General features: G+C 37.2%; 2 protein-coding genes across 18 annotated transcripts in view; one reads left to right on the forward strand and one right to left on the reverse strand.

The window, feature by feature from the left end:
- The window catches only part of APOOL (apolipoprotein O like), a 356,871-nt gene that overhangs the window by 108,108 nt on the left and 221,339 nt on the right, over positions 1-27,424 (forward strand). The gene's annotated exons all lie outside the window — the stretch shown is intronic.
- SATL1 (spermidine/spermine N1-acetyl transferase like 1) lies at positions 1,326-27,182 on the reverse strand. Its single transcript, XM_026016775.2, has 6 exons — positions 26,556-27,182; positions 24,084-24,135; positions 11,596-11,676; positions 11,101-11,202; positions 9,941-9,981; positions 1,326-1,496 (listed from the first exon to the last, which is right to left on the reverse strand). The coding sequence occupies exons 1-6, from the start codon at positions 27,180-27,182 to the stop codon at positions 1,326-1,328; spliced, it is 1,074 nt and encodes a 357-aa protein (XP_025872560.1).

Here is a 27,424-nt window from a genome sequence, read left to right on the forward strand (position 1 = left end):
ACATGCTTTGTTATTTTAAGTTATTTTTTCTGCCTATGCTGGTATTTCCTCTTAGATTTTTTTTCTGTTCCATATTCCAACTTCCTACTCATCCTTCAAACCCAATTACAGTGTCACCTTTCTCAGTCCTCCAAGGTAGGATTTAAATGTTCTCTATTCTACATTCCCTTACACTTGGTGTTTATAGCTGTGACAACCCATCCAATTAATTATAAAACTAAAACTAGTTAAGTACTTTTCACAGACAAGACTCCTTGTGGGTATGACTAAATCATTTTTGTGTAGCTTTTATGCTCATGAAATACCTGGTACACAGTTAGAACTCACATGTTCTATGCTAGTTGCAACACAGGATATAAAAGGAATTATAATTCTATCATAGGGCTTATATTTCTACCAGAGAGGAAAGAAATATATGCATATATAGTTTTATATGTAGTATCTTCCCTAAGATATATACAACCAAAGAGCTGTAAATGTTCAGAGATAAAATGCAGTTCTGAGATGATGTTAAGGAGGCAGTGGTACCTGAGCTACTCAAGATAGGGAAATAGTTCACTTACTAGTTTTTCATAAGTAAGCTTCTCAAAATTTAGCTTCAGTATTTTAAATGAATTTTTTGTACCTCAGATCTGTTTATAATCAAATGAATCCATATTTCATCAAATCTAAGATACATTATTTACCTCTAAGAAAAAAGTGATACCACTTGATCATTATACTTATTCCAATTTTAGCTGTGTTAAGATGTGAAAATATAAACATTTTATTTTATTTTTTTTTTTGGTTTTGTAATGCAAATATTTAATTTTTTTTTTTTGGCTTCTCAATTTTTTTTTAATTAATTTTTATTGGTGTTCAATTTACCAACATACAGAAAAACACCCAGTGCTCATCCCGTCAAGTGTCCACCTCAGTGCCCGTCACCCATTCCCCTCCAACACCCGCCCTCCTCCCCCCTTCCACCACCCCTAGTTCGTTTCCCCGAGTTAGGAGTCTTTATGTTCTGTCTCCCTTCCTAAATATAAACATTTTAAATTTAGTGAGATATGGTAGGTAAAAAATATACTAACACCAACTATAAAGTGATTCTTGGTTTATCTACTCTTTTGGATCATCAGCTATGCTACTAGTTATTAGTATATTAGTTTGGAAAAAGGCAAGTTGATTGTATCTGCCAAATCTGTTTCAAAGTAAAAGATCTGCTCAAACTAGAGTTTGATCACTTGCTGTATTGTACAACACTCAAAGTCAAACTGCTGTTGGACTCAGGTGACATTCAAATGTTGGAACATATGTTGGGACAAATTGAGATGTATCCTCTTTCAGCCTTCCTTTGCCATATCCATGAGTTCTTCTCTGTTAAATCTGAACAGATGCCAGCCCTCCTCAGACGAAAGGTCTAAAGCTCCTCGACGAGTGTAGTAGTCAATAGAAGCTTGGTTCCAAATGACAACAAGAAAGTGCATGCAGTTACACTGGCTTCTGATGGCTATCTGTTTAAAAACAGAGATTACTTTTACTTGAAAGCATAGTCTTCATTAATACATTTATTTTATTAAAGGTCTACATGCAAGGCACTATGTATACTTCCAAATAATAATATAATAGTTAACTCTTGGACTTCTCTAAAACTATAAGAAACTTTCTTTGAAAAGTACAGAAATGATTTGCAAAGTCTACTAATTGGTTTTTCTAGAAATCCAATATAGTTTTTTCCTTTATTCTATAGAAAAAGTTCCTAAAATTTCATATGCATTTCCAAATTACAAAAGGATCTTATTTTTATACTATGCTTTTTTTAATTCAAGTATGATTAACATACAGTGTTATATTAGTTTCAGGTGTACAGTATAATGATTCAGAGGTTCTATATATTTCTCATGCTCATCAAGTTAAATCCACTCTTAATTCCCTTTATCTATTTCACCCATCCCACCCACGCACCTCCCCTCTGGCAACAACCAGTTTGTTCTCTGTATTTAAGAGTGTTGTTCTGTTTGACTTTTTTTCTTTGTTCATTAATTTTATCTCTTAAATTCCACATATGAATGAAATTACAAAGTATTTGTCTTTCTCTGGCTTAATTTCACTTAGAATTATACCCTCTGGGTACATCCATGTTGTTGCAAATGGAAACATATCATTATTTTTATGTCTCAGTAATATTCCATTGTGTGTATGTGTATATGTATGTAAATATACATACCACATCTTCTTATCCATTCATCTGTTGAACACATGGGTTGCTTCCATAGCTTGGCTATTATAAATAATGCTACAGTAGACATAGGGGTGCATATATCTCTTTGAGTTAGTATTTTCAACTTCCTTAGGTAAATACTCAGTAGTGGAATTACTGTATCATATGGTAATTCTGTTTTTAAATTTTTAAATCCCTATACTGTTTTCCACAGTGGCTGCACTACTTTGCATTCTCAACAACAGTAAACGAGGGAGGGTTCCTTTTTTTTCCATATTCTTGCCAACACTTGGTATTTCTTATATTTTTTATTTTAGCCAGTCTGACAGATATAAAGTGAGAGGTCATCCTAGTTTTAATTTGCATTTTCCTAATGATGAATGATGTTGAGCATCTTCTCATGTGTCTGTTGGCCATCTGTATTCTTTGAAAAATGTCTATTCAGATCCTCTGACTGCTTTTAAATAGATTTTTTTTCTTTTTTGTACTGGGTTGTATAAGCTCTTACATTATTTTAGATATGAACCTGGTATTAGAGCTATCATTTGCAAATATCTTCCCCCGTTCAGTAGGTATCCTTTTTGTTTTGCTGATAGTTTCCTTTCCTATCTAAAAGGATTTTATTTTGCTATAGTCTCAGTAGTATAATTTTTTTTTGTTTCCTTTGCCAGATGAGAAAATGTTTCTCATCTCAGAAACATAAAAAAAAATGTTTCTATGGCTGATGTCAAAGAAATTACTGCTTATGTTTTCTTCTAGGAATTGTATGGTTTTGGGTCTCTCATTTAGATCTTCAATTCATTTTGAGTTTATTTCTGTGTATGATGTAAGAAAGTGGTCAAGTTTCATGATGTACTTAGCTGTCCTGTTTTCCAACACCATTTGTTGAAGACACTGTCTTTCCCATTGCATATTCTTTGCCTTCTTTGTCATAAATTAAGTGACCATAGATTAAGTGACCATAAAGTGACCACATAGATCTATGTGTCTATTTTTGTGCCAGTACTAGACTGTTTTCATTATTTTGTAATATATCTTCAAATTTGGGATTGTGCTACCTCCAGTTTTGTTCATTTTAGAGATTTCTTTGGGTATTCAGTGTCTTTTGTGATTCCATACATATTTTAGGATCATTTATTCTAGTTCTGTGAAAAATGAGTTGGTAGTTTGATGAGGATTGCATTAAAGTTGTAGATTGGGGGATCCCTGGGTGGCGCAGCGGTTTGGCGCCTGCCTTTGGCCCAGGGCGCGATCCTGGAGACCCGGGATCGAATCCCATGTCGGGCTCCCGGTGCATGGAGCCTGCTTCTCCCTCTGCCTGTGTCTTTGCCTCTCTCTCTCTCTCTGTGTGACTATCATAAATAAATAAAAATTTAAAAAAAAAGTTGTAGATTGCTTTGGAAAGTATGGACATTTTAAGAATATGGTTCTTCCACTCCATGAGCATGGAATCCCTTTCTATTTGTTTGTATCATCTTCAGTTTCTTTTATCAGTGGTTTATAGTTTTTAGAGCACAGATTATTCACCTCCTTAAGTTTATTTCTAGATATCTTACAGTTTTTAGTCCAATTATCAATAAAGTTGTCTTCTTAATTTCTCTTTTTACTTCTTTATTAGTGTATTAAAATGCAACAGATTTTCATATATTAGTTTTGTATCCTGTGACTTTACTGAATTCATTTAACAGTTCTAGTAGTTTTTTGCTAAAGTCTTTCTTTATGGTTTTCTACGTACAGTATCCTGTCATTCGCTTCTTCTTTACCAAGTCAGATGCCTTTTATTTCTTTTTCTTGTCTGATTGCAGTGCTAGGACTTGCAGTATGATGTTGAATAACAGTGGTAAGAGTGGACAGTCTCATCTTGTTCCTGATTGTAGGGGAAAAGCTCTGTTTTTCACCATTTAGTATGCTGTTAATTGTTGGATTTTCCTATATGGCATTTATTGTGTTGAGGTATGTTTCCTCTAGACCTACTTTGCACAGTTTTTGTCATGAATGGATGTTGTACTTTGTTAAATGTTTTTGCTGCAACCATTGAGATGATCAAATGGTTTTTATCCTTTCTCTTGTTGATGTGATGTATCACATTGTTTTGTGAATATTAAACCACCCTTGCATCCATGGAATAAATCCCATTTGATCATAGGAAATAATTTTTTAAGTGAATAGTTGGATTTGGTTTGCTAATATTTTGTGATGATTTTTACATCTATGTTCATCAGAGATACTGCTTTTAGTTTTCTTGTTTTGTAGTGTCTTTATCTGGTTTTGAAATCATGGTAGTGCTGTCTTTGTAGAATGAATTTGGAAGCTTTCCTTCCATTTTTTGAAATAGTTTGAGAATAAAAGATGTTAAATCGTCTTTAAATGTCTGGTAAAATTCACCTGTGATGCCATCTGGTCCTGACTTTTGTTTGGAGGTTTTTGATTGCTGATTCAAATTTACTGCAAGCAATCAGTCTATTCAAATTTTCTTTGTCTTCCGGATTCAGTTTTGGAAGGTCATATATTTTTAAGAATTTATCCATTTCTTCGAGGTTGTCCAATTTGTTGCTATAAAATTTTTCATAATATTCTCTTATAATCCTTAGTATTTTTGAGTTATTTCTCCTTCATTTCTGATTTTGAGTCCTCTCCAATTTTTGATCAATCTGGATAAAGGTTTATCAATTTTGTTGATCTTTTCAAATAACTAGCTCCTGGTTCATTGATCTATAGTTTTTTTTTTCTTTTCTAATCTCTATTTCATTGATTCCTGCTATAATCTTTATTATTCCCTTCTTTCTACTGGCTTTGGCCTTTGTTCTTTCTGTATATCCTTTATGTGTAACGTTAGGTCCTTTATTTGAGCTTTTTCTTAGTTTACCAGGTAGATCTATATTGCCATAATCTTCTTTCTTAAAGCAGCTTTGCTGGATCCCAAAGATTTTGGATCATTATGTTTTCATTTTCATTTGTCTCTATGTATTCTTTTTATTTCCCCTTTGATTTCTTGGTTGACCCATTCATTGTTTAATAGCATGTTATTTAGCCTCCATGTACTTGTATTCATTCCAGATTCTTTTCTTATGTTTGATTTCTGTTTTCATATCATTGTGGCCAGAAAGATTCATGATAGATTTCAATCGTTTTAAGTTTATGGAGACTTGTTTTGTGGCCTAACCTGTGATCTGTTCTGGAGAACATTCCACATACACTTGAAAATAATGTGTATTACACTATTCGGGGATGGATTGCTCTGAGTATATCTTTTAGATCCATCTGTTCCAGTGTTTCATTCAAAGCTATGGTTTCCTTGATTTTATGTCTGGGTGATGTATCCATTGATGTAACTGAGGGTTATAGTCCCCTACGATCATTGTATTAATGTCAATTCTTTCCTTTATGTCTGTTAATAGTTGCTTTATGTATGTAGGTGCTCCTATATTGGATGCATATTTACAATGATTATATCCTCTTGTTGGATTGTTCCTTTTGTAATCATGTAATGTTCTTCTTTGTCTCTTGTTAGTTTTTGTTTTAATGTTTATTTTGTCTAAGTATTGGTACCCCAGCTTTCTTTTCACTTCCATTTGCACGGTAAATATCTTTCCACCCTGTCACTTTCCATTTGCATGTACCTTTAGTTCTGAAGGGAGGCTCCTGTAGGCGGCTTATCAATGGGGTTTGCTTCTTTTTTCTCTCTCTCTCTTTTTTTTTTAATTTTTTTATTATTTTTTATAATAAATTTATTTTTTATTGGTGTTCAATTTGCCAGCATACAGAATAATACCTAGTGCTCATCCCGTCAAGTGCCCCCCTCAGTGCCCGTCACCCATTCACCCCCACCCCCCGCCCTCCTCCCCTTCCACCACCCCTAGTTCGTTTCCCAGAGTTAGGAGTCTTTATGTTCTATATCCATTCAGTGACTCTGTGTCTTTTGACCAGAGCATTTAGTTCATTTACATTCAAAGCAATTATTGATAGGTATGCACTTGTTGCTATTTGTTACTTGTTTTATATGTATTTTTGTAGTTCTCTATTTTTTCTCTTGCTCTTTCCTTGTCTTTGATAGCTTTCTATAGTGATATGTTTGTGTTCCTTTCTCTTAATTTTTTGTATATCTATTAGATATTTTTGATTTGTGGTTTCTTTTTAATTTCTATATATTTTCTTTTATTGAAGTTCGATTTGCCAGCATATACGACCCAGTGTTTATCCCGTCAAGTGCCTGATGTCCATCGACAGATAAATGATTTGTGGTTTCTAATAACATACATATATCATAGCAGTTTATATTAATTTGATGATGATCAATTAAGCCTCCCACATTTTATGTATAATATGCCCTACTTCATGTCCTTTCATTTTGTGGATCCTTTTATATTTATAGATACACTTGGTCTTACTCCTTTTGCATTTTAACCTCCATAGTAGTTCTATAAACGATTTATCTAGGGCTTTTATTTTGTTTGCATTTAACTGTGGAGTTTCTTTCCTTTCGTAATTTCTTAACTCCTGATTATCATGTTTTCTTCCCAAAGAATACCCTTTAATGTTTCTTCTAAGGACGGTTTAGTCATGATGAACTGCTTTCTTTTTTGTTTGGGAAACTCTCTCTCTACTTCTATTATGAAGATAGCCTTGCTGGATAGCCATGAAATGAGTATTCTTGGTTGCAGGTTTTTTCCTTTCATCTCTCTGAACATACCATGCCACTTCTTCCTGGCCTGCAAAGTTTCTGCTAAAAAATCAGCTGACAGCCTTATGGGATTTCCCTTGTATATAACTTTTCTCTTACTACTTTTAAAATTCTCTATCACTACTATTTTGCTACTTTAATAATTATATGTATTGGTATGAATCTCCTTGGGTTGACTTTCTTGGGGACTCTGTGCCTCCTGGATCTGAATATCTATTTCCTTCCCCAGATTAGGGAAGTTTTCAGCTATTATTTCTTCAAATAAATGTTTTGTCTCCTTCTCTTTTCTCTTTTTGAGATCTGTATAATGTGAATTTTATTAGATTTGATAACGTCACTGAGTTCCCTAAACATTCTCATTTTTAATTATTTTTTTTCTTTTTCCTGTTCAGCTTTATTGCTTTCCATTATTCTTTTAGCTCACTGATCTGTTCTTCTGTCTCCTCTAATCTATTGATTCCCTATAGTCTATTTTTCATTTCAATTATTGAATTATTCATCTCATTGGTTCTTTTTTGTTTTCTATTTCTTTGTGGAAAGTTTCCCTGAGATTTTCCACTTTTCTCAAGTCCAGTATCTCTATGACCATTAGTTTAAATATATTATCAGGTATCTTGCTTATATCCATTTCATTTAGCTCTTTTGCTGTGGTTTTGTACTGGTCTTTCATTTGGGATATATTCCTCTTATTTTGTCTAACTCTCTATGTTTGTTTATATGTCTTAAGGAAATCAGTTATGTCTCTATACTGTCTTGAATGTAGTTGCCTTACAAAAAAGAGGTCCTATGGTGCCCTGCAGCACTGTGCCCCCTGTTCACCAGAACCAGGTGCTTCATCAGTATCTTCTATGTGGTTTTTGTGTGCCCTACTATTGTGGCTAAGCCTCATTTGCTTTAAATCCAGTTGGCTGCAGTGACCTGCTTTGATTATTGTGGGCCATATTTGGTCCTGTTAAGGGGCCATTTTGTGGCTGTAGGCTTATAGTTGGGCATTGTCAACAATCAGGTCAAATGTCTGTCTTAAGCCCAGTTTGCTAGGGCAGAAGCCATACCAGACTGCAGAGTGCTTTTCTTGTGTTGTCTCCTAAGAGGCTTATGTTGGTAGGCAGAGGCTGCAAACAAATCAGATGCTATTCCCAGTTTGCTCGTAAGCATTCTGGTAGCACCAACTTGCAGGGTGCTCTTCCTGCCTTGGACCTTGAGAGGCTTTTCCTATTAGACAGGGCTGGCAAACCAAATGCCTACCCCCAATGTGCCATGGTTGCAGTGACCCCAAACTGCAGGAATCTCTCCCCATGCTTCCTCTGAGAGTTTTTTGTTGGTGGATAGAACCAGTTATCATATCAGATGCCTGCCCCAGTCCATCTACTGGTCCTGCAGACCCCCTGCTGATTAGGGCACTCTCTCTGCACTGCCAGTTATAAGGTTTGGCTGCTAGGGCTACAGTCAAACTGATATGTGTGATTATCTTTCCCTTTCCTCAGGGCAGGAGTCATTTTGGACTGGTGCAGGTCACTGCCAGAGCTGCTTGAATAAGACCTGACAGGAGCTATTATGGAGGGACTCTTGCTGAGTGGGGTGGATTGGATGGAAGGGATCCAAAGGAGAATGTGGGGTGGGATGCACAGTATTAACAAGGTAGGTGCAGCATACCCCCTGTTTCCCACAAGTATCCAGCTATATAGGCTGTGAGGTAGGGAGTGGGGGAAGAGAGAAATGGCTACCACCAGCTCTTTTATTATTAAAGTAGTGACCTAAAGATCCCTGCTCTTCCAGCACATATTCTGAGATTTGTAAATAAATCTTGGATATCCTAGGTATTTTTCATACTGCTGCTTCTATGCTGTATCTTGGCAGGATTGTTTGTTATACTGTCTCTTTAAGGATGGGGACTCCATTTCTTACTGCCCTCTCACTCTCAGTGCTAAACCCACTGATTTTTAAAGTTCCTGGATTATAGGGGAAAGGAGAGAAAATGAGTGGGGAAAATTAGAGAGGATGACAAAACATCAGAGACTCCTAACTCTGGGAAATGAACAAGGGGTAGTGGAAGGGGAGGTGGGCAGGGGGATTGGGTGACTGGGTGATGGGCACTGAGGGGGGCACTTGATGGGATAAGCACTGGGTGTTATACTATATGTTGGCAAATCGAACTCCAATTAAAAAAAAAAGTTCCTGTAGTTATGTCTAGGTGGTTATAAAAACTTAGGAAGTTAACCCCCTTGGTTTTCAAAGCCAAATGTTAATGGGTACTTGTCTCCAATGCAGATCCCCCATGCCTGGGCTGCCTGGGGTGGAGTCTGATCCTCTTTCTTCTATGTGCTTGAGGCGTCCTTCCCTTTTGTGATTAGTCTCCCCAGGAATTTGGTTATTGACCTTCTCTGTGCCTCTCCTACCCTTTTTTTAAAGATTTATTTATTTATTCATGAGAGATACAGAGAGAGAGGGCAGAGACATAGGCAGAGGGAGGGAGCCTGATATGGGACTAGATCCTGGATGCCAGGATCATGCCCTGAGCCAAAGGCAGGGGCTCAACCACTGAGCCACCCAGGTGTCCCTCTCCTACTCTTATTGATGTGGCATCCTCTCCTTGATTAACTGGAATGTCTGTTCTGCTAGAGTTTGGGGTCATTTTCTGGGTTGGTTCCACAGATATGGCTGTTTTTTAGTTGTGTCCCTGTGACAAAATGAGCTTAGGAGGCTCCAACTCCTCCCCACTTACCAGAAGTGATTTTTATGCTATTCTTATATTCATACCATGGACCTATTTTATGGGTAATATTGCCTTCTAATATCCCTCTTGCTTGTCTCTGCTTTATAGCAAAGTGGTGTATAGTGTGGTTGTGGACAATGTAGAAATCAGTTTTTGATTAAATATAATTTAAATATAATCCATATGAATATCTGATTTGAAGATCTATTTTAATTGGAATAAAGAAATAAAATATTTTGAGGTTATGTTCAGAAGGTGGGATAAATTATCTAATTTACACTCTTAAATATTTAATGAAGATAATGATAACATATAGAATATCTTTACTAAATATAATACATACCTGACTTAATCTCTTCAGCATTTCAGCTCCAATACCTAGACCTTTTAAAATATATAATGGAAAATGAACCATGTTTAAAAAATCCACTTAACAAATTTATTTGCTTTAATCTTAGGTAAAATATAAACCCTATATCAGGAAGCCTGGGTGGCTCAGTGGTTGAGCCTCTGCCTTCTGCTCAGTGTGTGATTCTGGTGTCCTGGGATTGAGTCCCACATTGGGTGCCCTGCACAGAGCCTTCTTCTCTCTCTGACTGTCTCTGCCTTTCTGTGTCTCTCATGAATAAATAAATAAAATCTTTAAAAAACACATGTATCTGGCTGTTATATATTAAGAGCTTGTGTTGTAACTCAACTCATTAATATTTTTAATATCTTCCTCCTAATTGTAATATGGTTCCAAAGGTAATAGAAGAGATTTTGGATTTAAAGATTGATGAAGGAGAAATGAGTCACTGTCACTATCATAATATATTTCTTACTCACTTTCAGACAAAACAGCCTAAAACATAAATGCATTTCTTTTAAAGATAAAAGGATAGCTACAGGGCACCTGGGTGAATCAGTAGATTGAGCTTCTGCCTATGGCTCAGGTCATGGTCCCACAGTCCTGGGATTGAGCCCTGTGTTGGGCTCCCTCCTCAGTGGGGAGCCTGGTTTTCCCTCTTCCTCTGCCCATTCCCCTGCTTGTGTGCTCTCACTCTCTCAAATAAATAAAATCCTTTTTTAAAAAAAAGGATACCTGGGACGCCTGGGTGGCTCAGTGGTTGAGCATCTGCCTTCGGCTCAGGGCGTGATCCCATAGTCCCGGGATCGAGTCCCACATCAGGCTCCCTGCATGGAGCCTGCTTCTCCCTCTGCCTATCTCTCTCCCTGCCTCTCTCTGTGTCTCTCATGAATAGATAAATAAAATCTTTAATAAAAGGATAGCTGTGATAATTTGGCTTATTCAGGCCTTTATAGGAACTAATGGAAAGTCCTTTCCAAATCTGTGGTTGAGTTTTTACCATATGCAAGGATAGCTAGGATAATGATCAGGCTCATGAAATAGAAGTGAGTTATATTAACTAACTTAAATACCATATTTATACTGAAGCCCTATCCTTAAAATATGCCATTTTAATTTTTAAACTATAAGTAATAATTTAAGTGTAGCTTGACCTCGGTAAGCTTGTATGACATAAAAATCCTCTAGGTAAAGTAACTTGCCAATCCAGGGGTCGTATGTAAAGTAGTACATGGCAAATCCAACAGTCACTTTGCCTAGAAGAGGGAAGAGAGGGTACAATGAGGCTAAGGCTTTGAATCATTGAGTGGTCTTTCCTCTAAAATTGAATATCTTAGAGTTTTCTTTAAGTATTTAATAAAAGTTTACTGGACAAAATGTCAAACAATATGAAAATATATAATGTAGGTTTAAGTCCCATAAAACACAATCCTAAAAAGATAAGCCATCCTTTAACAAAGTATATTCTTCCAAATTTTTTCCTATGCATATACAAGTATATACCACACATTTTCTTTCTTAAAAAAATGAATTTATGTACTTATACTCTCCTACTCTATTTAATAGTAAGTCTATACTATCAAACTGTTCATTTTCAGGATAGAGAAAGTATACTACAGATTAAATTGGAAGAAGCAGATTTATTTTACCTGATGGTTTTTGTTGACTGTGTACTTCTGCAATCAGGCAGTAGAAAAGGGGATTGTCCCCAAAGCCATCCCTGAGTAAATCTGAAATATAAATTCATAAATAATGTATTAGAAAGATTAGAAAGTTTATAGTAAAAAAAGAAAGTTTATAGTAAAGAAAAGGAAGGTGGTAAAGTAGGGAGCACTAGGAATTCATCTTTTCACCTGTACAACTGTACTGGCAGTGAATATTTTGGAACTCTAGAGTTTTTTGAACACTTGGAACTTCTAGAGTACAGCTGGGCTGGTAAATTGCAGTTAAATTCAGCTATCAGCCCATAGTGGCTTACAAGTCTCCCCTGCCCCTTTGCCTCATGGCAGCAGCTGTATGGTCAATAACATGAATTGCTGAGTGTCTTGCTGGAGCCAGGATAGGCATTCGGGAACTTATCCTCCAAATACTGGAGTTCTGTGTTCTGATCATGGATTGTTACTCTGAATGCTGAGGTGAGAGCTTAGAAGTTAGCCACAATTTTTCCAACCTTCACCAATAAAAACAGCTTCCAGATGTAAAAAGAACCACATCTGTTTTGACATTTAAAACCAACCACATATATAGAGAATTTAGAAAGCTACCATGTATAACTAGGAAAAGATACAGACTTAGAAAAGGCCTTAGAACACCTTAAACATGTAACTTACGCTGATCTCTGACACAGACACCCCATAACAATAAAAAGAAAAAAAACAACAGCCATCCCTGGGGAAGGGGGAGAATTTTATTTCCAGAGTTAACATATTTTAAGATTAAAATGTCCAGGGCAGCCCGGGTAGCTCAGCGGTTTAGCGCCGCCTTCAGCCCAGGGCCTGATCCTGGAGTCCTGGGATCGAGTCCCACGTCAGACTTCCTCCTGCATGGGGCCTGCTTCTCCCTCTGCCTGTGTCTCTGTCTCTGTCTCTGTCTCTGTCTCTCTCTCTCATGAATAAATAAATAAAATCTTTGAACAAAAGATTAAAATGTCCACTTTTCAACAAGTCACAAGGCATATTAAAAAATCGGAAACAATGCCCCATTCAAAAGAATGAAGTAAGTCAATAGAAAATATACCTAAGGAAGGCCACATGTACTAAACCAAGACTAAAACAACTGTCTTAAAGATGCTAAGAGAGCTAAAGGAAAGACATGCACAAAAACGGACCAAATGTATGAACAAAATAAGAGTCTCAGTAACAAAATACAAATTATAAAAAAGAAGCCCCACCAAAAAATTCTGAAGGTGATAAGCATAATAATTGAAGTGGCAAATGCACTGTAGAGGTTCAAAATCAAAACTGAGCTAACAGAAGAAAAAAATCAGTGAATTTGAATATTAGGACAATTGAAATTACCAAGTCAGGAACTGAAATAAAAACAAGAGGAAAAGTAAACGGCTTAGGGGCTTTATCGAACTCTATCAAGTGGGCCAATATACACACTATAAGGCAGAATCTCAAAAGGATAAGAGACAGGAAGAAAGAATATTTGAAGAAATGGTGCCTGAAAACTTCCCAAATTGGAATCAATTAATGAATCTACAAATCCAAGCTCAACAAACTCCCAAGTAGTATAAATTGAAAAAGAACACCACCAAGACACATAATCAAACTGCTAAAAGACAAAAAAGAATCTTGAAAGCAGTAAGAGAGAAGGATCTTGTCACATACAGTGGATCATCATTAGGATTATCATCTGATTTTTCATCAGAAACCCTGGACACCCGAAGGCAGTGGGTTGATCTATTCAAAGTGCTGGGGGTAACCTATCAACTGAGAATTCTATCTCTACCAAAAGTGCCCTTCACAAATGAGGGAGAAATTGAGACATCTCCAGATCACCACCAAAAACAAAACCTGAGGGATTTCATTATAATTAGACCCTGCCCTGTATAAAATGCTAGAAGTCCTTCAGATTGACATGAAAGAAAACTAGATAGTAACTCAAAACCACATAAAGAAATAAAAGATAAAAGTAAAGGTACCTAGTTAAAGGTAAATACATGAACAATTATAAGGACTAGAGTCATTTTAATTTTGTTTATAACTCTGCTTTTTATTTCCTACATGATTTAAAGACAAATGCATAAAATTGATTATTAATGTATGTTTTTGGGTACACAGTATACAAAGATGTAATCTCTAACATCAATATAAAAGAAGGGAAATGGAGATATACAAAAGAGTTTTGTATGCTATTGGAATTAAGCTGGTATAAATTCAAATTAATTATTTAACTTTAGAATGTTAAAAGTAATCTCCATAATAACCACAAATAAAATATCTATAAAATTTACACATAAGGAAATGAGAAGGGATTAAAAATATTTCAATACAAAAATCAACAAAACACAAAAGAAGGTAGCAATGGAGGAAATGAACAAAAAGGCTATGGCATATAAAAAACAGCAAAATGGCAGAAGTCCCTCTTCAGTAATTAAATGTAAATGGATTAAGCAATCTAATCAAAAGACAGAGATGAGCAGAATGGATTAAAAAATATGATCCAACTATATACTGTCTATAGGAGACTCACTTTAGATTTAAACACACATAGACACACAGAAATGTTGATAGTGAAATAATGGAAAAATGATGTTTCATCCAAATAATATCCAAAAGAGAGCTGAGGTGGGTGTACCATATCAGACACAATAAACTTTTAAGTTAGAACTGTTAAAAGAGACAAAGAATGAGGTTATTTGATAATAAAAGGATTGATTCACCAAGAAGATAAACATTTATAAACATTTATGTACCAATCTCAGAGCACCAAAATATCTGAAGCAAATACTGACAGAGTTGAAGATAGAAAAATAGCTCTACAATAAGAGTTGGAAACGTCAAATCTTCAATTTCAGTAATATATTTAACAACCAGACAGATGATAAATAATTTACTAGATTATTTGAACAATATACATCAAATGGACCTAAAATAAATACACAGTACACTACACCAAACAGGAACACAATGCACATTTTTCTCAAATGCACATGGAACTTTCTCTAGGATAGACCATATCTTAGGCCAAAAAACAAGTCAATAAAATTTGAAAGTGAAATCATATAAGTATCTTTTCTAATCATAGTGGAATGAAACTAGAAATCAACAGCAGAAGGAAACTAGGAATATCATGTATTTTAGAAATTAATGCACTCTTAACCACTAGGTAAAAGAAGAAATTACAAGGGAAATTAGAAAACAGAGATGAATGAAAATGAAAATACAACATATGAAACTTATGGAGTGTAGTGAAAACAGTGCTTGGAAACTTACACCTATAAATGCCTACATTTAAAAAGATCTCAAGCAATAACCTAACCTTATACCTTAAGAAACTAGAAAAAAGGAGCAAACTAAGCCCAAAGTTAATAGAAGAGAGGTAATAATAAAGTTTAGATCAGAGATAAACAAAATAAAGGGTGAAAAAGTACAATAGAGAAAAATCAGTAATGCCAAAAGTTGGATTTTTGAAAATATCAATAAATTGACAACTAGACTGACAAGAGAGAAGATGCAAGTAATTAAAGTCAAAAATAAAATAACAGGGCAGCCCAGATGGCTCAGCGGTTTGATGCGCCTTCAGGCCAGAGTGTGATCCTGGAGACCTAGGATCAGTCCCACATCAGGCTCCCTGCATGGAGCCTGCTTCTCCCTCTGCCTGTGTCTCTGCCTCTCTCTCTGTGTCTCTCATGAATAAACAAATAAAATCTTTTAATAAAAGAAATAAAACAACACTACTACTAACATTACAGAGATGAAAAGGATTATAAGTAAATACTATGAACTTTACACCAAGAAATTAGATAACCTAGAAGAAATGAACAAATTCCTTTAAAATTACAAATGACCTAAACTGATTAAAGAAAAAATATGAGCAGACCTGTAACAAGAGTTTGAATCAGTAATCAAAATATTTCTCAACAAAGAAAAGTCAGGAACCATGAGATGATTTCTCTGGTGAGTTCTATCAAACATTTAAAGAGGAATTAACACAATCCTTAAACTCTTCCAAAACTTTTGAAGAGGAAGAAACGTCCTAACTCATTCTATTAAGTCACTGTTACTTTGATAGCAAAGACAAGTAAACACATCACAAGAGGTGACCCTGGGTGGCTCAGTTAAGCATCTGCCTTCGGCTCAGGTCATGTTCTCAGGGTCCTGGGATAGAGCCCCACTGGACTCCCCACTCAGCAGAGGAGTCTGCTTTTCCCTCTCCCTCTGCCCCTCCCCCCAACTTGTTCTCTCTCTGGCTCTCTCTCTTAAATAAATAAAAAAATATTAAAAAAATACATCACAAGAAGAGGCGGGGCAAGATGGCAGAAGAGTAGGGTCCCCAAGTCACCTGTCCCCACCAAATTACCTAGATAACTTTCAAATCATACTGCAAACCTACGAATATGTCTTGAAATTTAAAGAGAGAACAGCTGGAATGCTGCAGTGAGAAGAGTTTGTGCTGCTTTCAAGGTAGGAAGACAGGGGGGAGAAAAGAAATAAAAGGCATCCGAGGGGGAGGGGCCCCACGAGGAGCGGGGCTAAGGCCGTGGCAAGTGCCCCCAGGACAGGAAAGCCCTGTCCTGGAGAAGGAGCTTCACCAATCTTCCTGGTAGGAAAGGCGTAGGAAAGGTGTTCCCAGGGAACTCGGACAGGATCCCAGGAGAGCGGGGATGCCCTCATGCTCCCAGGGGCACTAACAGAGCACCTGTGCCCCGGGGAAAGCGTGCCACACCCTGCAGCCTAGCTCGCTAAATGGCTGCAGCGCACGAACGGCTGGAACCAGGAGCAGCTCGGAGGTGGCTCCAGCAGAGGCTCCGCGCAGAAGGAGCTGCGAGGCAGGGAGCGTGATTCCAACAGCACAGGCCCCGGAGCCCAGGGTGCCGGGGGACACAGCCCAAGATCCGGTGATCACCCCTGGGACAGGCAGAAGCCGGGAGGGCACAGGACAGCAAGGAAACTCCTGCGGCCAGGCCGCCCCAAGCTGCGCAGATCAGCGGCCCGCACGCGGGAGCATACAGGCCCCTGCAGACTGACAACTCCATAGTTACTGCGGGAGCTGACTACAAGGCTGGAGAGCTGGCCGCCACCACTGTGGTTGTTCCTCCTGGAGCCTCACAGGATAAACAACCCCCACTGAGCTTCACAGTGGCCTCACAGGGTAAACAGGTTAAACAACTTTCACTGAGCCTTGCACCAGGCAGAGGGCTGAGCAGCTCCCGCAAGTGCAGACACCTGAGAATCAGCACAGCAGGCCCCTCCCCCAGAACAAGCTAGACGGACAGGGGAAAAACAAATTATTGACCCAGCAGGAAAGTTCCAGGGGAAGTCGAGGGATTTACAGTATATAGAAACAGAGGATAATCCCCCTTGCTTTTTGTTTTCTGTTTGCTTCCACCCCTTTTTTTTCTCTTCTTCTCCTTTTTTTTTTCCTTTTTCTTTTTTTTTTTCTTTTTCTATTCATCTTTCTCTTCTCTCTTTTTCTCCTTTTCCCAATACAACTTGATTTTGGCCACTCTTCACTGAGCAAAATGACTAGAAGGAAAAACTCACCTCAAAAGAAAGAATCAGAAACAGTCTTCTGTCGCAAAGAGTTACAAAATTTGGATTACAATTCAATGTCAGAAACCCAATTCCGAAGCACAATTATAAAGCTACTTGTGGCTCTAGAAAAAAGCATAAAGGACTCAAGAGACTTCATGACTCCAGAATTTAGATCTAATCAGGCAGAAAATAAAAATAAAAATAATGAGATGCAATCCAAACGAGAGGTCCTAATGATGAGGGTTAACGAGGTGGAAGAACGAATGAGTGACATAGAAAACAAGTTGATGGCAAAGAGGGAAACTGAGGAAAAAAGAGACAAACAATGAAAAGGTCATGAGGATAGATTAAGGGAAATAAGTGACAGCCTCAGGAAGAAAAATCTACATTTAATTGAGGTTCCCCAGGGCGCCGAAAGGGAAAGAGGTCCAGAATATGTATTTGAACAAATCATAGCTGAAAACTTCCTAATCTGGGAAGGGAAACAGGCATTCAGATCCAGGAAATAGAGAGATCCCCTCCTAAAATCAATAAAAACCGTTCAACACCTCGACATTTAATAGTTAAGCTTGCAAATTCCAAAGATAAAGAGAAGATCCTTAAAGCAGCAAGAGACAATATATCCCTAAACTTTATGCTAAAACATCTTGCTAAAATATGAAAGGGTCAACCAGGAAATTACAGAAGAATTACACCTCGACATTTAATAGTTAAGCTTGCAAATTCCAAAGATAAAGAGAAGATCCTTAAAGCAGCAAGAGACAATATATCCCTAAACTTTATGCTAAAACATCTTGCTAAAATATGAAAGGGTCAACCAGGGAATTACAGAAGAATTAAAAAGATTCATGTAAACTAATGAGAACGAAGATATATTAGATTAACAGCAGACTTCTCCACAGAGACCTGGCAGGGCAGAAAGGGCTGGCAGGATATATTCAGAGTACTAAAAGAGAAGAACCTGCAGTCAAGAATACTTTATCCAGCAGGCCCTCATTCAGAATAGAAGGAGAGATAAAGAGCTTCCAAGATAGGCAGAAACCGAAAGAAATGGGACCACCAAACCAGTTCTCCAAGAAATATTAAGGGGGACTCTGTAAAAGAAAGAGGAAGTCCAAGGAAACAATCCACAAAAACAGGGACTGAATAGGTATCATGATGACAGTAAACTCATATCTTTCAATAGTAACTTTGAATGGGAATGGCCTTCATGACCCGATCAAAAGGTACAGGGTTTCAGGCTGGATAAAAAAGCAAGACCCATCTATTCACTGTCTACAAGAGACTCATTTTAGACATAAGGACACCTACAACCTGAAAATAAAAGGTTGGAGAACCATGTACCATTCAAATGGCCCTCAAAAGAAAACAGGGGTAGCCATCCTTATATCAGATAAACTAAAGTTTATCCCGAAGACTCTAGTGAGAGATGAAGAGGGACACTATATCATACTTAAAGGATCTATCCAACAAGAGGACCTAATAATCATCAATATATATGCCCCGAATGTGGGAGCTGGCCAAGCCTATCAATCAATTAATAACCAAAGTTAAGACATACTTAGATAATAATACGCTTATACTTGGTGACTTCAATCTAGTGCTTTATACAATCGACAGGTCTTCTAAGCACAACATCTCCAAAGAAACGAGAACTTTAAATGATACACTGGACCAGATGGATTTCACAGATATTTACAGAACTTTACATCCAAATGCAACTGAATACACTTTCTTCTCAAGTGCACATGTAACTTTATCCAGAATGGACCACATACTGGGTCGCAAATCAGGTCTGAACCGATACCAAAAGATTCGGATTGTCCCCTGCATATTTTCAGAACATAATGCTTTGAAACTAGAAGTAAATCACAAGAGGTTTGGAAGGATTTCAAACATGTGGAAGTTAAGGACCATCTTGCTAAAATATGAAAGGGTCAACAAGGAAATTACAGAAGAATTAAAAAGATTCAGGGAAACTAATGAGAACGAAGATACAACCAATCAAAATCTTTGGGATACAGCAAAAGCAGTCCTGAGGGGGAAATACATCGCAATACAAGCATCCATTCAAAAACTGGAAAGAACTCAAATACAAAAGCTTACATTACACCTAAAGGAGCTGGAGAGAAAACATCAAATAGGTCCTACACCCAGAAGAAGTAGAGTGTTAATAAATATTCGAGCAGAACTCAATGAAATCGAGACCAGAAGAACTGTGGAACAGATCAACAAAACCAGGAGTTGGTTCTTTGAAATATTAATAAGATAGAAAAGCCATTAGCCAGTCTTATTAAAAAGAAGAGAGAAAAGACTGAAATTAATAAAATCATGAATGAGAAAGGAGAGATCACTACCAACACCAAGGAAATACAAACGATATTAAAAACATATTATGAACAGCTATACGCCAATAAATAGGGCAATGTGGAAGAAATGGACGCATTTCTGGAAAACCACATAATACCGAAACTGGAGCAAGAAGAAATAGAAAAACTGAACAGGCCAATAACCAGGGAGGATATTTAAGCAGTCATCAAAAACCTCCCAAGACACAAAAGTCCAGGGCCAGATTACTTCCCAGGGGAATTCTATCAAATGTTTAAAGAAGAAACTGTAACTATTCTATTAAAGCTGTTCAGAAAGATAGAAGGAGATGGAATACTTCCAGACTTGTTCTATGAGGCCAGCATGACCTTAATTCCAAAACCAGACAAAGACCCCACCAAAAAGGAGAATTATAGACCAATATCCCTGATGAACATGGATGCAAAAATTCTCAACAAGATATTTGCCAATAGGAGACAACAATACATTAAGAAGATTATTCACCATAACCAAGTGGTATTTATCCCCGGGATGCAAGGCTGGTTCGATGCTTGTAAAACAATCAATGTGATTGATCATACTAGCAAGAGAAAAAACAAGAACCCTATGATCCTCTCAATAGATGCAGAGAAAGCATTTGACAAAATACAGCATCCATTCCTGATCAAAACTCTTCACAGTGTAGGGATAGAGCGAATATTCCTCAGGCTCTTAAAAGCCATCTAAAAAAGCCCACAGCAAATATCATTCTCAATGGGGAAACCCTGGGAGCCTTTCCTGTAAGATCAGGGACAAGACAGTGATGTCCACTTTCACCACTGCTATTCAACATAGTACTAGAAGTCCTAGCCTCAGCAATCAGACAACAAAAAGAAATAAAAGGCATTCAAATTGGCAAAGAAGAAGTCAAACTCTTCCTCTTCACAGATGACATGATACTGTACATAGAGAACCCAAAAGACTCCATGCCAAGATTGCTAGAACTCATACAGCAATTCGGCAGTGTGGCAGGATACAAAATCAATGCCCAGATATCAGTGGCATTTCTATACACTAAGAATTAGTGTAAGAAATGAGAAAGAGAAAGTGAAGAAAGAGAAATTAAGGAGTCAGTCCCATTGACAATTGCATGCATAAGTATAAGATACCTAGGAATAAACCTAACCAAAGAGGTAAAGGATCTATACCCTAAAAACTAGAGAACACTTCTGAAAGAAACTGAGGAAGACACAAAGAGATGGAAAAATATTCCATGCTCATGGATTGGAAGGATTAATATTTTGAACATGTCAATGTTACCCAGGGCAATTTACACAATTAATGCAATCCCTAGGAAAATACTATGGACTTTCTTGAGAGAGTTGAACAAATTATCTTAAGATTTGTGTGGAATCAGAAAAGACCCCGAATAGACAGGGGAATATTAAGAAAGAAAACCAAAGCTGGGAGCATCACAATGCCGGATTTCAGGTTGTACTACAAAGCTGTGGTCATCAAGACAGTGTGGTACTGGCACAAAAACAGACACATAGATCAATGGAACAGAATAGAAAATCTAGAAGTGGACCCTCAACTTTATGGTCAACTAATATTTGACAAAGCAGGAAAGACTATCCTCTGGAAAAAAGACAGTCTCTTCAATAAATGGTGCTGAGAATATTGGACATCCACATGCAGAAGAATGAAACTAGACCACTCTCTTTCACCATACACAAAGATAAACTCAAAATGGATGAAAAATCTAAATGGGAGACATAAATCCATCAAAATCCTAGAGTGGAACACAGGCAACACCCTTTTTGAACTCGGCACAGTAACTTCTTGCAAGATACATCCATGAAGGCAAGAGAAACAAAGGCAAAAATGAACTATTTGGACTTCATCAAGATAAGAAGCTTCTGCACAGCAAAGGAAACAGTCAACAAAACTAAAAGACAACCTACAGAATGTGAGAAGATATTTGCAAGTGACATATCAGAAAAAGGGCTAGTATCCAAGATCTATAAAGACCTTTTTAAACTCAACAGCAAAGAAACAAACCAACAAATCCAATCATGAAATGGGCAAAAGACATGAACAGAAATCTCACAGAGGAAGACACAGACATGGCCAACAAGCCCATGAGAAAATGCTCCTCATCATTGGCCATCAGGGAAATACAAATCGAAACCACAATGAGACCACCTCACACCAGTGAGAATGGGGAAAATTAACAAGGCAGGAAACCACAAATGTTGGAGAGTATGTGGAGAAAGGGGAACCCTCTTGCACTGTTGGTAGGAATGTTAACTGGTTCAGCCACTCTGGAACACTGTGTGGAGGTTCCTCAAAGAGTTAAAAATAGATCTGCCCTACCACCCAGCTATTGCAGTGCTGGGGATTGACCTCAAAAATACAGATGCAGTGAAACGCCACGACACCTGCACCCCGATGTTTATAGCAGCAATGTCCACAATAGCCAAACTTTGGAAGGAGCCTTGGTGTCCATCGATAGATGAATGGATAAAGAAGATGTTATATATGTATACAATGGAATATTACTCAGCCATTAGAAATGATAAATACTCACCATTTGCTTCGACATGGATGGAACTGGAGGGTATTATGCTGAGTGAAATAAGTCAATCGGAGAAGGACAAACATTATGTGGTCTCATTTGGATAATATAAAAAATAGTGAAAGTGAATAAAGGGGAAAGGAGAATAAATGAGGGGAAATATCAGAAAGGGAGACAGAACATGACAGACTCCTAACTCTGGGAAAGCAACTAGGGGTAGTAGAAAGGGAGGTGGGTGGGGGATGGTGGTGATTGGGTGAGGGGCACTGAGGGGGGCACTTGATGGGATTAGCACTGGGTGTTATTCTGTATGTTGGCAAATTGAGCACCAATAAAAAATAAATCAAAAAATAAAAAAATACATCAGAAGAAAACAAAATTATAGACCAATACCACTCATTAATATAGATGCAAAGGTCATCAACAAACTAAGCAAACTAAACTCACAGCATAGGACAAGAATCATTCACCATGACCCATGACCAAGTGTGATTTATCCTAGGAATGAAAGGATGTTTCATCATAAGAAAATCAATCAATATAATACATCATATTAACAGAACAAAAGGACAAAAGCACATGAACATCTCAATTGATGCAGAAAAGGTATTTGACAATACACTTTCATGACAAAAGCCCTCAGAAAACTAGGAATACAGGAAAATTCCTCAACATAATAAAGGTACATAAAATATAAAGAACAGTTAACTTCATATTCAATGGTGAATGGCTTAGGCATCTCCCTTAAGATTAATAAGGCAGGATGCCCACTTTTACTACTGCTATTCAACATTTTACTGGAAGTTACAGCCAGAACTATTAGAAAGGAAAAAAATAAAAGCTATCTAAATTAGAAAGGAAGAGGTAAAATGATCTCTGCAGATGACACAATCCTACTGATAAAAAATCCCAAAGAATCCAAAAGAAAGTTAATATATACAATAAAGGAATTCAGCAAATTTGCAGACTGTAAGATCAACAAACAAAAGTCAGTTTTGTTTCTATACATCAAAGAACAAACTAAAAAGTAAACTAAATGATGGGATGAGCACTGGGTGATATGCTATATGTTGGCAAATTGAACTCCAAACAAAAATTTTTAAAAAAATAAAAAAAAGTAAACTAAGAAAGCAACTCCATTTACAGTGGCCCCTAAAGTAAACAACTAGAAATAAATATAACCAAGGAGGTGAGATAGTTGCATGCTGAAAACTACAAAAATATTGCTGAAAGAAAAGGACCTAAATAAATATAAAGACCTCATGTATTCATACATAAGACAACATTGTTAACATGTCAGTACTACTCAAAGGCTCTCTTATCTATAACCTGCACCTTATACCAGCCTCATATTTACTCCATTAAAAATCTAGGCTGCTACTTTTATACGGAATATAAGGTTTAATACTGCTACTACTTTTATACGGAATATAAGGTTTAATACTCAAAGTGATCTAAAAAAATTAATGCAATCCCTATCAGAATTCCAGTCCCTATCCCTTTTCACAGATACGGTAAAGCTCAAATTCATTTGGAATTCCAAGAGTGTGATTCTATCTGCTTTAATCATCTCGTTCGGTGTTCATATTTCCTGGCTGAAAAGTTCTAATTAATCATAAAATACTAGCCTATGGTTTTAATATTGCTGGCTATCAAAATGGAGTAAATATCCTAAAAATAGTTCACCATTTTATGTTTATCCATTTCATCCTATCAAGCTACTACCAACATATTGGGCATTAAATTTACTTTCTCTGAACAGTTACACTTCTCATTCTATCTTTTAACAATTAGTTGAAGTCTATTGCCCTCATAAAGATGTAAAAGCTCTTAAATATGAATTCCATACTTTAAAAATGGGGAAAATATAAAATAGAGGATCATTGACAAAGCTATCAAACTAATGTCCTGCACATGTAAATACTATTAATGGCATCATCTTTGTGTACCAAGGGCAGCAGCTTCCACATACCTAAATACAAGAAATATGTCTGTATACATTATGTCATGTTTCTTTTTTTAGCTCTGAAAATACTATAAAACATCTTACCTGTTACTGTTAACTTCACTGAATCTAGCATGTTTTCACAGGAAGCCAATTCCTATCAAAGTAGAGAAAACTTTCAGTTTAAGGTTTAATAACAAATTCTTAGGACGATAATCATGAAGTTTTTATTGAGCATTTATTAATATAAGATGTCCCAGTCAGTATTAATAAAAATGAGAATTAACTCCAGTCATCTAGAAACTTAAAATCTGAAGTAGCACATGCAATAAAAGAATGTATGTAGAGAGATGAACTATGTCGATAACTCACTCATGAAAATCGGTTGTCCAGGTAACTAGTCTTGAATACAACCAGAAATGTGAAAGAAAAGTTAAAAGTGTTCCTGAATAGTCAAGGTAGATGTCACGAAGTCAATATACAATAAAGCTAGTAGACTTTACAGAAAAGTCTGTCATGTTTGCCTGTGAGGTGCTTTTCCCAGTTTAAACTTTATCAAGGTGACTTTTGACTCTATCATTTTTTTGCACATTCAGATTAATACATGGTTTGGATCTCATGCTTGGAAAAGCATTTCCCACTTCCAAATTATTAGAACATAAAACTGAAAGCTAATTAATTATTACATTCATTGTCTATGAATAAGTAATGTAATGTCTTATAAGAATAAGTAATTTAGTTTTTCTATTATTTTTCTGTGAATACTCATTAAAATTATTCCCAAGAAACTTCTGTTGTATATTCAGGTACATGGGGCAAATTTAAAAGTAAATGTGGTCAGGAACTCCACAGATACAGGTTCATTGAAGTGGGAGGGTCCAGTGATCTATTTTTCCTTTGGTGATGTTTTGAAAGATAAAGAAGATAAGTTTTCTGGATAGAGATATTCACTGCCATTCAATAATAAATTTATTAATTGCCAATTTGGTTTCACATACTAAGCTACGAAAAAAAAATTATTTTTTTTCTACATGGAAAAATGTGCTTCTGGAATGACTAAAATGTAGTTGTGTTGTATATTTTGATTGATGATCTAATCATGCAGATTAATGCCAGTTAAAGAGATGATACGAGAACTTGTGAGGATAGAATAGAATGGAAGACATAGAAGGATAGATAACCCAGTTCTTACAGATCTGTAATAGGACCTAGCATCATTTCAACAGATAGATTTCACTAGAAAACGTTTGGTGTTTTATTTTGGCTGTGAAAATACATTCTTTGATCAAAGGGAACATAAATTAGAAATGGAAACATTTTCATGGCAAAGCTCTTTTTTTTTTAAATTTTTATTTATTTATGATAGTCACAGAGAGAGAGAGAGGCAGAGACACAGGCAGAGGGAGAAGCAGGCTCCATGCACCGGGAGCCTGACGTGGGATTCGATCCCGGGTCTCCAGGATCGCGCCCTGGGCCAAAGGCAGGCGCTAAACCGCTGCGCCACCCAGGGATCCCCCAAAACTCTTTTTATAAGGCTCTCTTATCTATAACCTGCACCGTATACCAGCCTCATATTTACTCCATTAAAAATCTAGGCTGCTACTTTTTTTTTTTTTTAAAGTATATTCCTTTTTTTTTTTTTAATTTTTATTTATTTATGACAGTCACAGAGAGAGAGAGAGAGAGGCGCAGAGACACAGGCAGAGGGAGAAGCAGGCTCCATGCACTGGGAGCCTGATGTGGGATTCGATCCCGGGTCTCCAGGATCGCGCCCTGGGCCAAAGGCAGGCGCCAAACCGCTGCGCCACCCAGGGATCCCTAGGCTGCTACTTTTATACGGAATTGTTTAGGTTGTGCATCACATAAGCAATTGCTTCGAGTGCCGCAGAACTTCAACACAGTAACCATGGCTATTAGTTTGTCCTCTTTACTATACTGGGATGATTTCCAGGAAGGCCATTAAAATGAACTTTTAAATCAGGTATTTTTAACCCAACTTCTTGAATTCCTGGAGGCTGTGTATGGGACTCAGGAGTCAAAGAACTCTCTGAAATTGTATGGAAGATTTGTTCTGGATGAATGCTGTTTTCTGTACCATTAGCTTCTACACATAGGTGTGGTCTTAAAAGCAACAACACTCCCTACCCTAAAATCTTATCCATAAATACCTGAAATTCTATCACTAAAAGGTCATTCATTTAAGTGAAGCATCCCTCTTCTCTAAGATCCTCTTTTAAAGTTAAAATTTCCAAAAATAAATAAATAAAAATAAAGTTAAAATTTCCCCAGGAGGTACACCATTAGGTCCCTGAAATTTCCATGAATCCATCTTTCCCACTTCTGAGCTCACTATTCTAAGTCAAGAAATTTGTTTTATGCCATTACAATAATTCTTTCAATATAGATAGTACTATGATCATGATTTTAGATGTGAAAATTGAAGCCTAGAGAGGTTAAATGTTGTGTACATGGGTCATAATTAGCCAAGCTAGGATTCAAACCCAACCTATGCCTTCCTTACTCTCGGCCCTAAACTAAAGCTATGAAACTCCACAGAATAAGGAGAAAGATGCTTACTTTAATGAGGCGCAGGATTTCTGGGCAGTCATGTGCCTCTGCAGGTCTTACTCGGAAAGATTTCATGAGGCTTGGCTGCCTCATGCCTGATTGGCTTCTGCCTGGTTGGTTTGGACTTGGTTGGTTTCTGTCTGCTTGGCTTGTCCCTGATTGGCTTGCTTGACTTGTGCCTGATTGGCTCCAGCCTGGTTGCCTTATGACTGATTGACCCATACTGAATTGGCTCAGGCCTGGTTGCCTCAGGCCTGGTTGACTTGTGCATGGCTGGCTTGGGACTGATTGCCTCATGCTTAGTTGACTTGTACTGAATAAGCTCGAGTGTGGTTTTCTCGTGCCTGGTTGCCACATGGCTGGTTGACTCAGGCCTGGTTGACTCATACCTAGTTGCCATGTGCCTGATTGGTTTGTGTTAGATAGACATGTACCTTGTTGGCTCCTGCATATTTGGCTCTCGCCTGGCTGGCTCATTCCTGGTTGGTTCATGTCAGTTAAGGTTGTATTTGGTTGGTTTATGTTTAGTTGGTTCATACCAAATAAGCTCATGCCTGGCTGGCTCATCCCTGGTTGATTCCTGTCTGGTAAGCTTGATTGGTTCATGCCTGATTGGTTCATGCCCAGTTGATTCATCCTTGGTTGGCTAAGGACTTGTTGACTTAGAACTGGTTGGCTGAGGACTGGCTGGCAGATGATGGTTTGGCAGATAACTGGTTGGCCAGTGACTGTCTTGATGGAGCAGGAGTCCTTAACTACAGCGCTGTAGTGGGAGGCTTTAGGATGTTTCTGTCTTTTCCCAACTTGATTCGTACTTTGAGACCCCTCTATCAAGATGAGAATGGGGAAAATAAAGGACTACCTAAAGGAGATTATTG

The sequence above is a fragment of the Vulpes vulpes genome, chromosome X (genome assembly GCF_048418805.1).
Source record: "Vulpes vulpes isolate BD-2025 chromosome X, VulVul3, whole genome shotgun sequence".
In the NCBI taxonomy this organism is placed as follows: domain Eukaryota; kingdom Metazoa; phylum Chordata; class Mammalia; order Carnivora; family Canidae; genus Vulpes; species Vulpes vulpes.